The following is a 16,686-nucleotide window of genomic DNA, read 5'->3' on the forward strand; positions in this document are numbered from 1 at the left end:
TCCTAAAAATTAAGGCTGTCTCTTTTTTTCTTTGTTTCTCTAACAACTGGCACAACTTCTCAAGTTTTGTTAAACCTGTGGATTTATTTCAGTTATACATTCTTTCCTTATTCTTAACGTAATAAATTACCCCAAAACTAAGATAGAACTCATTACCAAAGGACACTTTTTGGCAGGGCCTCAACAGAATGGCTCCTATTTTTTTTTTTTTTAACATTCTGTATGTGGAGCTCATCTAAAATCATTGTGAACAGGGTGCAAGACGGCGACAAAAGGAACTTGAATTCAGATCCTATTATCATCCTGTTTTCAACATGTACATAAAAGGCTATGATCTCCATGCTTAGGTATTTCACAAGCAGGTCATTAGGTTCATATAATAAAGAACTCTTCCATTTTCTGCATGCCCAAAAAAGTAACATTCATATAAAATAACAAGATCACTAAACTTAGTGCCCTCACAGGCACTCTGCGAGACCATGGACTGATTTCCACAAGGCTATCAATGCTTAAAATATCTCCAAACTTTTTCAAAAATGGTTACAAGGTCTTCAGTTAACAAAAATAAAATAGCAAATTATATAAAAATAAATCCATTCCACCCAGATCACACAAGCTTGGTGTGTGAACTTCATGTAGGGTCTCCTGCATACTGACTGAGGCACTGACTACCATGAACCACATGTGCCTATGTGCTGGGTCACGGGAGGGAACAGTGACACTCCCAAGGTAAAATTCACCAGCTCCAGGAGAAGCAGTTGGCAGACCACATTTCTTTGAACTGTGAAGTGCAGCAAAGTTGCTAATGCTAGCAGCTACCATTTTTTTAAATTTGTGGCTTAGCACAATAAAAACTCAATGTATCTTCCTGGCTGACAGATGGCCTTCCATATAATCATTCATGGATTCTGACTTCCTTCATTTCATGGCTCCATCATTCCCCCAGGGCCTTGGTTAGACTCCTCTCCTAAATTCTTTGCATCCAGCTGGCAGATGAGGAAAGAGAAAGAATGAGGAGGATCAAACTAGTGCTTTTTCACTGAACACAGATGAAAGTGTTGTTGTGTATCACAAAGCTTTATCTAATTGCAAGGAGTAGGAAAAATAGTCTAGATGTGGGCCAAGAGGGAGACAAAACAGGATTTGGTGAATACTTAGAAGTCTCTACAATAGAAAGGCAGTTTGTCTGAATTACCCTCGTAGATAGTTTGATAGCCAAATTTTAGAGTGTGTCTCACTGAATTATTATAATCATTACCACAAATAGAATAATTAATTTTTTTTACAGTAATCAATAGATTACCTTACCCTGACAAGGAATCCTTACCCTGACAAGGAAAGAAGTATGGAGCTACTGAAAGATAACAGCATTTTCAGTACAAAGTGAGTTCAGTTTACAAAGTACTTGAGGTACACAACTGTGGATGTTAACATGAGTCATTTATGTCAAGGCAAGGATTGTGAACTTCAGAATTTTTTTTTTTAAAGAAAGACTGTGTTTATAACAATGCCAGTGGGTAAATTAGAGATGGGGAACTAATGGCAGGGGAACCACTAGAGAGGCGGCAGTTCTAGCAAAGCAATAAGCAGTAATGAAGCCATGAGGTGACGGAAAGAAGCTCCCAGATTCAGGACATAATTCTATGGAGATGGGAGATGGGATAAGACACAGAATGGGATAAATGAGGGAAGAGGAAAAGTTAATAATTATGCTATAAGGAAGTTAAGAACCCAATCCAATGATGCTCTGGGTCGGAAAGTCTTAACCAAGGCTGCTGTGTTTCACACTGCCAGTAAGCAAATACAAGAAACTATTCAGCTCTGTTTCTGTACCAAATCTCTGAGTTTAAATTGGTGGCTCAGAAAGTAAGGAGTCTACCTGCAATGCAGGAGAGCCAGGTTTGATCCTTGTGTCAGGAAGATTCCCTGGAGAAGGAAATGGCTATCTACTCCAGTGTTCTTGTCTGGAGAATTTCCATGGACAGAGGAGCCTGGTGGGCTACAGTCCATGGGATGGCAAAGAGTCGGACACGACTGAGCAACTAACACACACACAGTGATAATATTTCTAATACTATCTTATCACATGGGAATAATTAAAGCACATTACCTAAATTTGAAATTACACAGAGTAAAATGTAGTAATAAATCATTGCTTTTCTGTCAGCACAGAAAAATACACTAGGCCACCTTTTCAAAGCATATGATATATTCTACTGTGTGAAACATAGGTGGAGTATACTTTAAGGGAAAACTTTATATATAGATGGTAACAAAATCAGCAAGGAGGTAAAGAGCATGAGCAAAACATCCAAGGACAATTATAATGATATTTTAAAATATTTGGATATGTAAACTTGCAGGATGTCAGCATCATGTCTGTTTTAATTTGCTATATACAGTTATCACCTTTAAGAATACCCATTCCAATCAGTGGAAATGCAATAACTACACCTTTTAATGCCTGTTTCAACTTTGAATTTAAATACCAACATAATCTTCTGCTCAAAAATCACAAAGCCAATTCCAGCAGAGAAAATTATCATACACTTGTTAAGAAAATTAAACTACAGATAACTGAATTGTCATTCCAAATTATGTTAGTTGACTCAGAAAGGGGAATTTATATTTAAACCAATCAATCTGTATCTAAAAACCCATCCAACAAACTCATTTTTACCAGAGTCCTGAAGTAAATACTACAAAGAATTCAGCTTTTAAGACATGCCTCTAGAAGGAAATATAATTGTGTTAGAAATAGTAAATTTCTCTATAACCACAAGGAAGATGTTCAGAATTCTCATCTAGTTAGATGTGCACTGGTTTTCTTACATGGGGCAAGTAACATAGAGCTCTAAGTAACTAATACTTAGTATAAGTCACTACCATTTAGTATATTAAAATTACTTACAGCATTATGAGAAGATGACCATGAATTTCTACTCTACATAGCAAAAGTGTCAAGAGCCAGTGACTATCCAGTGACTGTTGAGAAAGGAATGTGAACTTTGCAGCATTCTCTCTCTTGTATACACACACACCACACTAATGGATACTGTGCAGACTTCAGGTATAATCAGATTAGGTGACCAATTAATTTCTTTTTTAAAAAAAAATCTGTACACAAATTTTTGTAACATTTTATAAAACAGATTTTTATTTGTAATAGCCCCAAACTTAACCACAATGTACTCCAATAAGTGGTGGGTTAAAGAAACTGTGGTACATCCATGGATCTTGGAATTTTGCTTGGCAATAAAGGGGAACAGACTATCGGTACTCTCAACAACTTTGATATATGTTGGTGGCATTATGTTGAGTGAAAAAGAGTCACGCTCAAAAGGCCACATAGTGTATGATTCCTTTTATCTAACGTTCTCAAAATGACAAACTTATACAGACTGAGAACAGCCTGGTGACTGCCAGGAGTCAGGATGGCGGGCGGTGGTGGGGGGAGTGGTGTGACTGCGGGGCAGCACGAGAGGGGGTCCGCGTGGCCTCCGCCGTCTGTGATAGGGCAGCTCTGCATCTTGATCACGCTGGTGGTTACGCAGATCTGCTGCACACGCGATAAGACTGATACACACGTATAGCGTCAGGCACACCAATACAAAAATCCTGGTTTAATGCCATACTTTAATTTTGTAAGATATACTCATTAAAGGAGAAGTTGATGGAGGATACATGGGACTTCTCTGTACTGTCTTTTCAACTTCCTGTGAATGTTTGTTTATCTTTAAATTTCTATTGGGGTGAGGTTGATTTACAGTGTTTTGTTAGCTTCAGGTGCACAGCAAAATGAATCTGGTATACATATACCCACTCTTTTAGATTCTTTCCCCATATAGGCCATTACATAGTACTGAGTAGTGTTCCCTTTGCTATACAGTAGGTGCTTGTTAGCTTATAGTGTATATATAGGTGAGCAATTAATTTCTTAATCCTTAAGTATATACAGAAACTTTAAGTTAAAGTCAGACTATAGGAATATACAATTATAAAGATCATAATCCACAGTGTTAATCATATTTCTAGTCTAATTACGCTGACTTATTGCCTTGTCCTCTTGACATTAGTAACAGTAGAAGGTTTGGTGAAAGTTTTTCATGAAGGAAGAAATATTTCCTCCATGAAACTGGTTAGGAAAGGTTTGGTAGGAAATTATAACTCAAATAATAACTTTTTTTATAAGGACAAAATAATCCGGTAAAAAAACCTGGAATATTTATTGAATTTAAAAGCATACCTTTCCACAGAAAAATGTGAGAAATAGAATCATTAGTGCATATGAATTCTTTCCCTTTTAGGGGTTATCTGAATACAAAATCTCTTATAATTTTAATACTCACACTAGAAAGGGAATGGAAGAGATCTATTCATGTTCATTTATAACTTCTTAGGATATTAATTCTGCTAAATGTCAGTAGAACATTTTATGTAGCAATGAGAAATTACACTATTCAGTAATATATTTTTACAACCGCAGATGAACCTCAATCTTGTGTAACTGACTTCCTAAAAAGTTTGTATAAATAACACTTTGGTAAATTGAATAATTTTACTTGCACATAAATTGGATATTCTCTTAAGCAAATAACCACCCCAAAATCTGCTCTTTACTTCAAAATTTTTACATTATAATAAAGCACAAATTAATATGTAATTCACATTCTCCTACTTGGAGCTTAGAATAATCATGATCTTTATGACAGATCTGAAAACATTTAAATTTTTAATTGAGTATGTCCACAGTTTTTGGCATGATGGTTTTTTAAGTTTCTCCAAGTAGAACAGCTTCAGAAGCTGATTTCATGTTAATTCCACAAGGCTAGGCCAAACTAGCAGAATATTTTAATATGTCTAGGCAGCAATATCGGAGAACGCAATGGCACCCCACTCCAGTACTTTTGCCTGGAAAATCCCATGGATGGAGGAGCCTGGTAGGCTGCAATCCATGGGGTCGCTAAGAGTCGGACACGACTGAGCGACTTCGCTTTCACTTTTCACTTTCATGCACTGGAGAAGGAGACGGCAAACCACTCCAGTGTTCTTGCCTGGAGAATCCCAGGGACGGGGGAGCCTGGTGGCTGCCGTCTATGGGGTCGTACAGAGTCAGACACGAATGAAGTGACTTAGCATAGCATAGGCAGCAACACAGCTTAGACCTAGATATATTAGAGAAGCCACAAGATGATGCTCTCCTAAGTTTCATCTAGTAAGGGAAAAACACATATAAGTAAGTATTCAGTATTCAAAAAAGAATACCAAAAAGCTCAACCTAATCTTGAAAGAGAAGCATAGGAACATAATAATTCATATGTGAAGTTCAAAGCTCAGAGAAAACAGTGGGTCATATTCTTGGAAGATTTTAAATAACCTGAGTTTGTTGAGAAATATAAATGTGAACACCCCAACTGCACCTAGAATATGTATTCTTTAAGGGTTAAACAGCTCTTCAGACATAGTAGAGACTCAATAAATATTCATTGTGTGAAAGAGAGAGAAAATCCACTAGTTTTACCCATCAACATACTATCAACAGCTACTGCAATACCTGAAAATAAAAATTTCTTAAATGAACAGTTATCACTGAAATTAAAGCTGTACTCATCCTTTTTGTATTTTAACCAAAAAGACAAAGAGTGAACAAATGCGATCAACTGGCCAGGTGTTTTTCAATAATGGGTCACTTAGATATGTAAAGAATGACCAGAATTTTAAAATAAGGTTTATTTTAAGCTCTCTGATCAAAATATTGCTGCATATTTTAGCTTTTCCCCAAAACATTATTTCTGAGCACAATCTTCCTAATTTTACAACACTAATGAAACTGCATTTAGCAGTATTTGCTAATCCCTGCTTAGTAAGTATTAGACACTTAAATGAAAACCACCTGACTTTAAACAGGAAAAGGACAGTTGATTCTTTTCAGAGTACCTTCAAAAACCCTTCAGTAGAAAGAAAATGACACTGTCAGAAAACTCAAAACTATCATACATATAACTTGTTTATAGATTACCAGCTAATATAGAGAAAAATCAGTATTTTACCATGATCTTTTGTACACATTTATGGAAAGATCATTTCACAGGTTACATGCACACAGCAAACAGTTTTTAAAGGTAACTAAGCAACTGAGCTCTGTAAGTTTTTTTATTATTTTCTATGATACAAAGATTACTTCACTAATCCAACTTATAAACTGATGTATTTAACTAGGAAACTAATTACAGAAGAAATGTCATGAGAAACTTCATCACATAGACTCTATAAAACACTTTCAGTATCAGAACAACAATAGAAATGCCATGTCTCATGTTACTTATGAAAGGATCCATATTCCACACTATCAAAGAGAGCGTGCAGTAAGCACAAGGGGCGCTGAAGGATGTCACAGCATCCTGAAAGCAGTTGTTAAAATGGAGACTGAAATATCTCTCTAGATCACATCAGCAAACCTAGAAAAAGGAAAAGAGCCCAAGCAGGCATAAACGGAGAAGACAGCACACCTTACTTTGCCATGAGAATGAAATATAAAAAGATACTATTTTGAATGCTGCTGAGCTGTCACAGAACGGTGGAGGTTAAAATCAGTGTTATGCTTGAATGGAACCTTATGATGCTTTATTACAAATGCAAAGGTTACATTATCAAATATGAAAATACAAAAGACTCATTCTGCCCAGATTTTGAGATTTCACACGAAATCTAAATTCTGTCTTAACAAAGTGTATTTTAAGGACCGAGGGAAAGGCCCACTAATGACATAATGAAGTTCTGAAGTGCTATGGCATTCTTATAGACATATCTGAGGCCCGAATCACTGGGAATACCTGCAGCTATTTTAAGTTCTGTGGACCCTAGAGTTTAGTCCCATTTAGCTTTCTCTTCACCCAACCCCCTGCCAACTCTATTTTTGGCCTTTCTGTGTCTTAACTACATAAGCAATGGGATTACCCATTGTGCATGTTTTCCTGTCCCATAATTAACTGGGTTCCAAAAGCAACTTCCAGCTAACCTGAAGTCAGGACTTAGAGAGTTACATGGCCCTGTGGGCCTTCTGTGCATGCCACCTGACCCTGAGCAAATTACTTAACCTCTCAAGAGAGAAGTGAGATTATAAAAGTTATCTGTGAAGAGAGATTGTAAAAGTATTATAAAAGTATTCTACACTGAGTTCTGGTTAAGACTAGTTGCTCAACACATAACTAACTGTACGAAGAATCATCTAGTGTATACAGTGCTATAGCAGTGGAGACAGTATGGTACTGGCATAGAAACAGACACATAAACCAATGGGTCAGAGGGCCCAGATAAATAAATCCACGCATATTTGTTGTTGTTCAGTCATTAAGTTGTGTCCGACTGGACTGCATGGACTGCAGTACACCAGGCTTCCCTGTCCTTCACTATCTCCCAGGGTTTGCTCAAACTCATGTCCACTGGGTCAGTGATGCCATCCAACCATCTCATCCTTTGTCACCCTCTTCTCCTATGCCCTCAACCTTTCTCAGCATCAGGGTCTTTTCCAATGAGATGGCTCTACACATCAGACCAATGGCACAGAGGGCCCAGATATAAAAATCCACAGATACATGGTCAACTGATCTTTGACAGAGGTACCAAGAATATACAATGAGAAAAGGATAGTCTCTCTATACATGGTGCTAGGAAAACTGGATATCTATGTGCAGAAGAGTGAAACTGAACCCCATCTTATACCATGCACAAAATTAACTTGAAATGGATTAAAGACTTAAATATAAGACCTGGAACCGTCAAACTCCTAGAAGAAAATGTAGGGAAAAAGCTCAGTCCTGGCAATGCCATTTTGGATATAATACCAAAAGCACAAGCAACAGAAGCAAAAATAAACAAGCAACTATAAAGCTTCTGCGCAGCGAAGGAAACAATTAACAAAACGAAAAGACAAGTTATGGCACAGAAGAAAATACCTGCAAACCATACATCTGATAAGGGCCTACTATTTTGGATATATACATTTGCTATACCCAAAATATATATATGGAATTCATGTAGCTCAATAGCAGAAAACACAAATAAGCTTATTAAATAATAGACAAAGGAGCTAAGTGGACATTTTCCAAAGATGACATATAAACAGCTAATGAGGGCACATGAAAAGGTGCTCAAACAGCACTAACCAGAGAAACGCAAATTAAAACCACAATGACATACCATCTCACACTGGGTAGAATGGCTACTATCAAAAAGACAAGAGAATAACACATGTTGGTGAGGATGTGGAGAAAACAGAACCCTCGTACACCACTGGCGAGACAGTAAACTGGTGGGACTGGGAAACAGCATGAAGGTTCCTCAAACACTTAAAAACATATAATCTAGCAACCTCACTCTGAGTATATGCTTATAGGAAATAACACCAGGATCCTGAAAAGATACCTGCACTCCCATATTCAATGCGGCATTATCCACAATAACTAAGATACGGAGAACCTCTGTGTTCACTCATGGCGGAATGGACAAAGAAAATACATACATATATGTATGTGTACACACACACACACGGAATATTGCACAGTCTTTTAAAAAGGAAATCCTGCCATTGGCAACAACATAAATGAACCTGGAGGATATTTTTCTAAGTGAAATAAGCCAGACACAAAAAAACAAATACACGGGGAAAAAAACAATTATGATCTCACTTATGTGTGTAATCTTAAAAAGTAATCCACAGGAGAGAGTAGAATGATGGTTGCCATGGCCTGGCAGGTGGGGAAAGTTGCTGGAAGGGTACAAACTTAAAGTTGTAAGACAGGTTAGTTCTGGGAAACTAATGTACAGCTGGTGACTGTAGTCAGTAATACTGTATTGTATACTTGGAATTTGCTAAGAGTAGATCTTAAGTGTTCTCATCACACATCAAAAAAAAAAAAAAAGGTGCTCTGTGAGGTGATAGATATGCAGTTATCTTGATTATGGTAATCACTTCACTTTGTAAATGTATACCAAATCATCACACTGTATACCTTACAATATATACAACTTTGTCAGCTACACCTCAGTAAAACTAGTTTTAAAAATTCAAAAGAATCATCTAGTTTAATAAACTTACTTTTACTTTTCCTTTCCATAGTAGACTCTTTTCCTTACCCAACTAAACTCTTAAAAAGCCCACTCATTTTAAAGAGAGAGAAAATAAGATGAAGATTTAGGGACATAGTGTAAGTCAAACGTTACAAGTGGATAAATAACTCAAGTCTCTTGACTTCAAATCTGGTTATTTTTCAGCATACCTTTTTGTTTCTAAGGTTCTTTTATGGAACCATTTGGAAAATAATTTTTTGGTTTTTAACTTGATAAGAGAAAAAAGCCAGGTTATTCTATTAAGGAATAAATGGGGCCACACACTGTTTCATTCCACATTTATCAGAAAAAAAGACCCTTCCCAAAGCAAATTTATATGATCAGCAATAGGCCATGCTCATTCAATCTTATATTCAATAGTATCTATAGCAATCATTTTAAGATATATCATAGGTATTAACAAAACTAATTAAGCCACAAAGAGTTCATTGAGGTTTTGTTTTTTTCTGCTTAAGAAAACAATTGTATAATGATTTTAGAAAGCCTTTGTTTCACCAAATAGTTAATATTTTAGTCATCTAAAAGCTAGCTATGTGAAGTTCTCCCTGTGACCATACTGGCTAAATAAGGGGCTATTACTGTCAGCAGGAGATAGACACTTGATCTTTAGTGACACTAGGCAGAAATCTGTAGCAGTTTTTGCATTCTTGTTATCAAACACACCCAGAAGTTTAGTGAGTTTCTTAATTCTAATATCTTGGAAGACAATTTTGGACACCAGTCTTCCCACACAATAATGAGTCTCACAAGTTTAACTCGTCCTTATTTTTGGTGAGCCATCATTAAAGTACACCATAGTGGCATTTCATTAAGTTACAAACATTCAGAGTTCAAACCCTCAAATTGCAGGATAACTATTAGCTTCTTAGGGGTGAGGGGCTGAATTAATCCAGCACCAGTTGCTGGGACTATCACCTGAGATCAGAATCTCTGCTTAGTGATTCCTGAAATATTTACCAGTTTATCACCACATATAACTAACTTTTAATAATCATGGGGAAAAGTACTTCTCACTATAATACAATTCAGAAACAGTACAGATTCTAGAAGTACACAAGGCCAGATACAGCCAATTTCATATCCTTGACCCTTCAGGAACCAGGATTTCTCATACAGTCACTTATACCTGACTTTCTCTCTCTCCTCTCTTCTCTCTCTCTCTCCTCTCTCTCTCTTCTCTCTCTCTCTTCTCCCTCTCTCTTCTCTCTCTTCTCTCTCTCTCTTCTCTCTCTTCTCTCTCTTCTCTCTCTCTCTCACACACACACACACACACACTCACTCACTCACTCACTCAATCCTACTCACACACACATTCTCAGGCTTTTATGTGACAAAGAGATATGACCAATCCAACCATATTCTATTTCAGTTACATTCACTAACCTAGGTCTTACATTTTTAGACATTCTGAAAATGTCAAAACATACTCCAGCACAGTGTAATAGTGCTGTGGAAGCAACAGAAAACCTATTCATTAGTAATTTTTACAGCTCAGAAGTCACAGCTGATGACCAGTATCAAAGTCTTCTTTCAATTAGGAGCAACAGGATAATCCTGTAGAGTGAACACCGCATCTAGAATCAAAAATTAGATTTCAAATCCACTTTCTTGATGAATGAAAGTATATATTGCCTTAAGCACTCACATGTTTTCTTCCTTTCTACCTACATCTTTAGAAATACAACATAATATTGTAGAGGTTATTGAGGTATCTGGGGCTTCCCAAGTAGCTCAGTGGCAAAGAATCTGCCTGCAATGCAGGAGATGCCAGAGACGTGGGTTCAATCCCTGGGTTGAGAAGATCCCCTGGAGGGAGGAAATGGCAACCCTCTCCAGTATTCTTGCCTGGGGAATCCCATGGACAGAGGAGCCAGGAGGCCACAATCCATAAGGTCGCGAAGAGCCAAACATGACTGAGCAACTAAGCCTGCAAGATTGAGGTATCCATGAACTTGCCTCGTCCAGCCAGCTGCCACAGTAACATTTACCTGCGGTAAACATCACAGCTTAAAGGTATCTGCCATGCTTGCTCCTACAAAAATGAAATATTTTTTTCCACAATTTGTTCATAATTAAGAATAATCCTCTTTTCTTCAGAATTACTATAAAGCCATTATATGTGTGTATCACATATATATATTTTATGTACACATATATATGTATATATATTTTTTTTTGCAGAATAAACACAAATCTTGTTCTTCTAGAATAAGCTGGATGCGTGATGAAGTCATAGTCAGTTCCAGGGACTCAGATGAGGGGTAGAAAGGGAAAGCAAGATGGCTTCTGGCTCTTCCATCAGTTTCTCAAGTTTTTTACATCACGGATGATAGTGTGCTCTCTGTCTTCCACTTGCTTTAAGCAAACCCAGTTAGCGACAATTATGAAATAACCTCAACTTCTTGTTAAAAAAGAACACAGGACAGAAACAGCACAGTGATTTGCTCTCTTAGACATTTAATAAGAGAACAAAATTATATATTGAAGACAAAAAACAGCAGCAGCAGGCACAAACCCCAGACAGGTGCTAAGGAAAATCCTATCAGGGGATTTAAACTCTGGAGAAAAGACTAAACTAAAATTAAGAATAACAAAGTCATCAGTAGATACGTCTTGGCAGATTATTAGCTACGTGTGAAAGCTTTGATAAAATGGGCTTTTAGCAATGTTTTAAATTTCAGATTTAAGAAAAATCCTCTCCTACTAGCCATTCGTTGAACATTGCCATTTATTTCCATTGTTATTCATTGCCATGGAGCCCAATTACTCCTTTATTTTCTTCTTCACATTTAGTCTGCATTAGCACAAATAAAAATCACAAGGATACCATTACCCTTCAACATTTCCCCAATATATAAATCCTAATTTGCATTAAATCCTTGAGGAAACATACACTGTGGTGAATGAAATGTCCTCTGTAAAAAGTAAATAATGAAGTAATTTTGTATATATGTACAAATTTTGTACATATGTACATATTGTACAAAAATATGTACATATTGTACAAAAATATGTACACACAACTTTACAGTTAAACTGATCAAGGTGCTTTTATAACACTAGGTGTATACAATATTCAATATGCTTAGAATAATAGTTATTTGAGAGGAATGTAATCTTTGAGCATGAAAAAGTTTAAGAATATAAAACTTCTATAAATTCACTCAGATCCATTTTGCTATTGACCCACCGATGTAGAAGTTTTATGTACCATAATTAATGGGAAAAATTAATGAATGACTGCTGATACTTAGTGTAGTTCTCAAAAGCTAAAAATCTTTCCCCAAAATCAGTATTTGAAAGCTATCTCTTTAGGGAAAAAAGTCAAAGCTTTAACTGTCAGTATATTTTTCAGTCTAGTATAAGAAAGCTTTGAAACAAGGATCTAAGCACAGGAGTGGGGGACCATAATTTTCAAAAATATTAGCCTGAGAAGTAACTTTATAATAAGAGAATGTCTGAATATCTTTAAAATGGGGGAAAAATGTAATTAAAAATGCTGGAATTCTACAAATTGAGCACAGCACTAAAAATGACTCAACAGGGGAAATTTAATGAAAAGATAAACTGAAAGCAAATTGACTGATTAAAACACACACACACACACACACACACACACTCTGAAGGCAGTCATTCAGGATTATATGTTAGTTGGCTTTGTATTTTCTTTTAAATAGAATAACTTCTTAATGTATAAAACAATAAAGCTCTCAAGCATTCATGAAAAATTCTTATCAAATTTCACTCTAGAGTTAATAATCTGTTAGACTACTAGGCCTAAATAAATCTATTATGTTAAATCAGGAATTAACACATGCTGTTTTCCATAGCAGGAAATATATAAAATTATAAGCTCTTCATGTTTTTGTTATTAGGTTTGGTACCCTTAAAAATAAGTAGTATTCTACATCCAGAGTGCTCTAACGCAATTGTCTTTATATCTTTTAGAATTTATAATTCATCTCAATGCTCAGTCCTTACAGAAAACCACAAAAGGACGTGCAACTGCTACTTACTGTCTTGAACAGTAAAACTGTATTTGTTCTGTTTTTGAGCCCATAGGTTTTGCTTTATGACGTTTTCAGAATGAAGCAAATTTATTCTATTTTCTTTTTACTGTTACACATGATTTCTAAGATCATTAATTTTAACACTAACATCCTGTTACATTCTCATTTGAGTTGTTCTATTTATCTCGAAGGTAGACTTACGTATTAACATTACAAAAAATAACTATTTGCATAATACTTTATGATTTTACATCTATTACAAACACATCACAGGGAGCCTGAGGATGCATTCAGTAGCTTGTCATTCACCACTTCAAGACCCTTCAGAACTAAACAAGGGGGAGGGTGACATTTTGCTAATGGCAGAAGTAAAGAAATGAATATAAATAACAAACTTTGAAGTTTTAAAAATGCAAACTAAAATTTTTAAAAATGCAAACAAAAATATGATCCATATGCATAAACAAGATAGTTTCAATTTATAAAACTTGGTGATATTTGTAGAAAGTAAGGTGTTTGGAGATTTATGTATCTTCTATTATGACAGCCATTTAAATTATCTAAAACTATCCTACAAAATAAAGAAAATTAACATCTTCCTGCTAAATTTTATAAATTATATCATATTAAAACTGTACCTATTTACATAATTCAGCTTTTTCTCAGCCTTGTGAAATAATCTGATTATCACTTATTACTCTAGACTTAACCCTATAAATGCATATTAAGAATGTTTCAGAGGGAGATAATAATGATCTAACATGTTTAGAAATCATGTTGTTTCATAACTTCTTGGTAAAACAACTACAAAGAAAACTGTTTACAGCTTCTGTATTTTCTTCCATAGCTACCAGTGCAGATAAAAAAATACCGAATGCTGTTATGTCACCTCTAGTCTAAATGCTCATAGCACTTGAAGCTTTTTGTAAACAATATGCCTCTATACTAAATGCCTACCCTGAGCCACTAGCTACCTAATTGAACATTTTTAAATGTAGTTTTAAATGCAGCACAATACCGTCTTAAATACACACACACACACACACAGGAGTGTGCAGAAAAGGAAGGAGGTGGAAAGCAAGCAATGGAGCACGTTGTTGTTTTTCATTCATGCAGTATAGTGATGTCAGTGTCTGCAGCAGCAGCAGCAGCGGGAGGAGCCTTGACCTGTGGAGGCTAAAATCCACTGAAGTCAGAACCTTGCAGAATTCAAAAGAAACTGAGTAGATAATCGTTTGAAAAAATTGTTCAACTGTTCATAGTATGAATTTTAAATAGCAAAGTAAACACAAAAGATTAGCTCTATAGTTTTAACTTGAGTAGAGAGGAGTAAGGCGGGATGTGGAGAAGTGACATAAACGTAATATCATCAGGGAACTGGGGGCAGAAGAGCCTACATTCAAAATCACTTCAATGTAAGAAACTGACAAACCACTTGATGTTAAAACCAACAGAAAGGCCTCCTCTAGTCCCTGTACAAGCTCTCTGATGATGCAAATCTGTCTCCTGCACAACTAGACTCAGAGAAGTGTTTTCATCATGATTGTGTTAAAATTGCATTAAACTCAGATGTGCCGTACTACAACAAAGAGGACAGTTTAAGTCTGGTCACAAATTTTATTAAAACTACTTGATGATGGACCTTGTAATTCCTAATCAATTAAGACTTTTGAAAGATGCAGAAAAAGCAAGTTGTACTACAATCTATTGTAAGATGTTAGTGGTTATCAGCAAAAGGGGAGGAGGTAGTAGATGGCCATCATACTGTTGCAGCAATTGCTCAAACTACTCTTACTATGCCCACAAAACCCTCTGGACAGAATCTTTCTGCAGTGCTTATTTTATGGCTCTCATATTAGTCCTTAAAAGAAAGTCCCAAAACCCAGTGGACGTACTGTTGAAGCTAAATCACTCAAAAATGTACGTAACTGCTGCCGTCTTTTCTTTCTGTTACCTTTCCTTTCATACAGTTCTAGAAAATGAGCAAGGGAGTCGCATATGGCATTAATCTGTTAGAAAATGGTGGCCTTTTCTGTAAAATACAGCCAAAGATGTGTGTTCAGTTGTGGTCATTATTAGGGCGATCACGTTGTTTTCATTCATTCATTCAGGATTTGCTGGAGGATGTCAGTTTCTGCAGCTGGCTTGACCTGGGGGAGGAGTAGGGGAGCAAATTCCTTCTGGTGCATACAGATTACAGGATGTGTTTCTTGGTGCTCCTGTACACATACCACTGCACTACATCCTACCCTGCCTTCACCATCAAGTGGTCTGAAAACAAGGGCCTTAGCAACATGCAAATTACAGGTCCGAAACACTAAAACAAAAACACCCAAACTGCAGTCTATCTTACTAACACAATCACTTTCTCCAAGTCTAAGACCCTCATCGAGAAAACACCATGAAAAAAATTCCACATACCATATAAAACACCATACAGAGCTCCACAATGTTTTCCTCCCAAGCAGAGATTTTTCCACTCTGTTACCGGTAATGATAGGGTCTCTCCACAATGCAGAAGCAGCAGCAGCAGCAGCATCTGTAACCCTAACCCGGTATCTAATCACATGAGCTACTACTCCTCTCTTCCTTATGAGCTTTACATCCCTGTTTTGGCTTATCTCCCTCTTCTCCCCCAGGACTCAACTAGATCATGCACTATGTCCCTAGAGATAAACCAAACCACACCAGAACACAAAACATTAAGGGAAGCCGACAGCATCCACCAGGTCTCCATTGCCTTTGACAACTAACAGAAAAGAAACTCGAGATCCTTTAATAGCTGAACTGAACTGTTAAGTGTACTTACAAATGGAAGAAAAAAAGTAAGCACACTCCACAAATAGGTCCTCAGAAATTTACCATGCAAGTCTTGAGTTGGGCATAAACTGTTTTCAGTGCAGTACCGCCCAGATGCATATGACTATATAAAGTAGAGAAAAGGAGATCAAAAAACAAAAAAACAAAAAACCAAACACTATACACTTCAATTGCACATCCAAAACTGTCCCCTCTACACACCCAACAGGATATCCTTACATCATAACTAGTGCCTCCACCCCTCCAAAAAAGAAAAAAATTACCCCGGTAGGCATAGACACATTATGGGAACTTTGTAGGAAAGCACAAAGAGGCTGTAGAGATTACAACCACCACCTTATCTGCTGCCGGAGTTGGCGTGCGTGTTTTTTTAAAGTGTTTCACCCAGCTCCTCCTTCCCCCACTACAAACAGCAAACACAGGAGTGAGCTAATCAGCTCTTAAACTGAAAAACCTTTCGATGCAGGCGTGTGATGGTAGATAAAAGCTGAAGGGGAGGCAGAAGGGTCAAATAAAAGTTGCTCTGCAGTCCGCTCCTCCGAGCCCCGCAGCGACCGCAGAGGGGTGAGGTTCCCAAAGCCACTTTCACACCTTCGATAATGCACTAGCAAAGAGAAGCCCGGAGAGGCTGAAGTTTCCACGGAGGGCACCGTCGGGGAAGGGAGACGTAGCCCGGGAGGACGGAAGGGTTGGGCTCGCTACCTCTGCAGACGGGCGAGCCGGGGCT

The 16,686-nt window shown here is 37.0% G+C and overlaps 1 protein-coding gene across 1 annotated transcript in view; it reads right to left on the minus strand.

The window, feature by feature from the left end:
• The window catches only part of GLCCI1 (glucocorticoid induced transcript 1), a 150,284-nt gene that overhangs the window by 89,840 nt on the left and 43,758 nt on the right, over positions 1-16,686 (minus strand). The window contains exon 2 of the mRNA XM_010839816.1: positions 16,662-16,684. Coding sequence (XP_010838118.1) covers positions 16,662-16,684 — 23 coding nt within the window. The remainder of the gene's footprint in view (positions 1-16,661; positions 16,685-16,686) is intronic.

The sequence above is a fragment of the Bison bison genome, unplaced genomic scaffold, assembly GCF_000754665.1.
Source record: "Bison bison bison isolate TAMUID 2011002044 unplaced genomic scaffold, Bison_UMD1.0 scf7180017864134, whole genome shotgun sequence".
Taxonomy (NCBI): domain Eukaryota; kingdom Metazoa; phylum Chordata; class Mammalia; order Artiodactyla; family Bovidae; genus Bison; species Bison bison.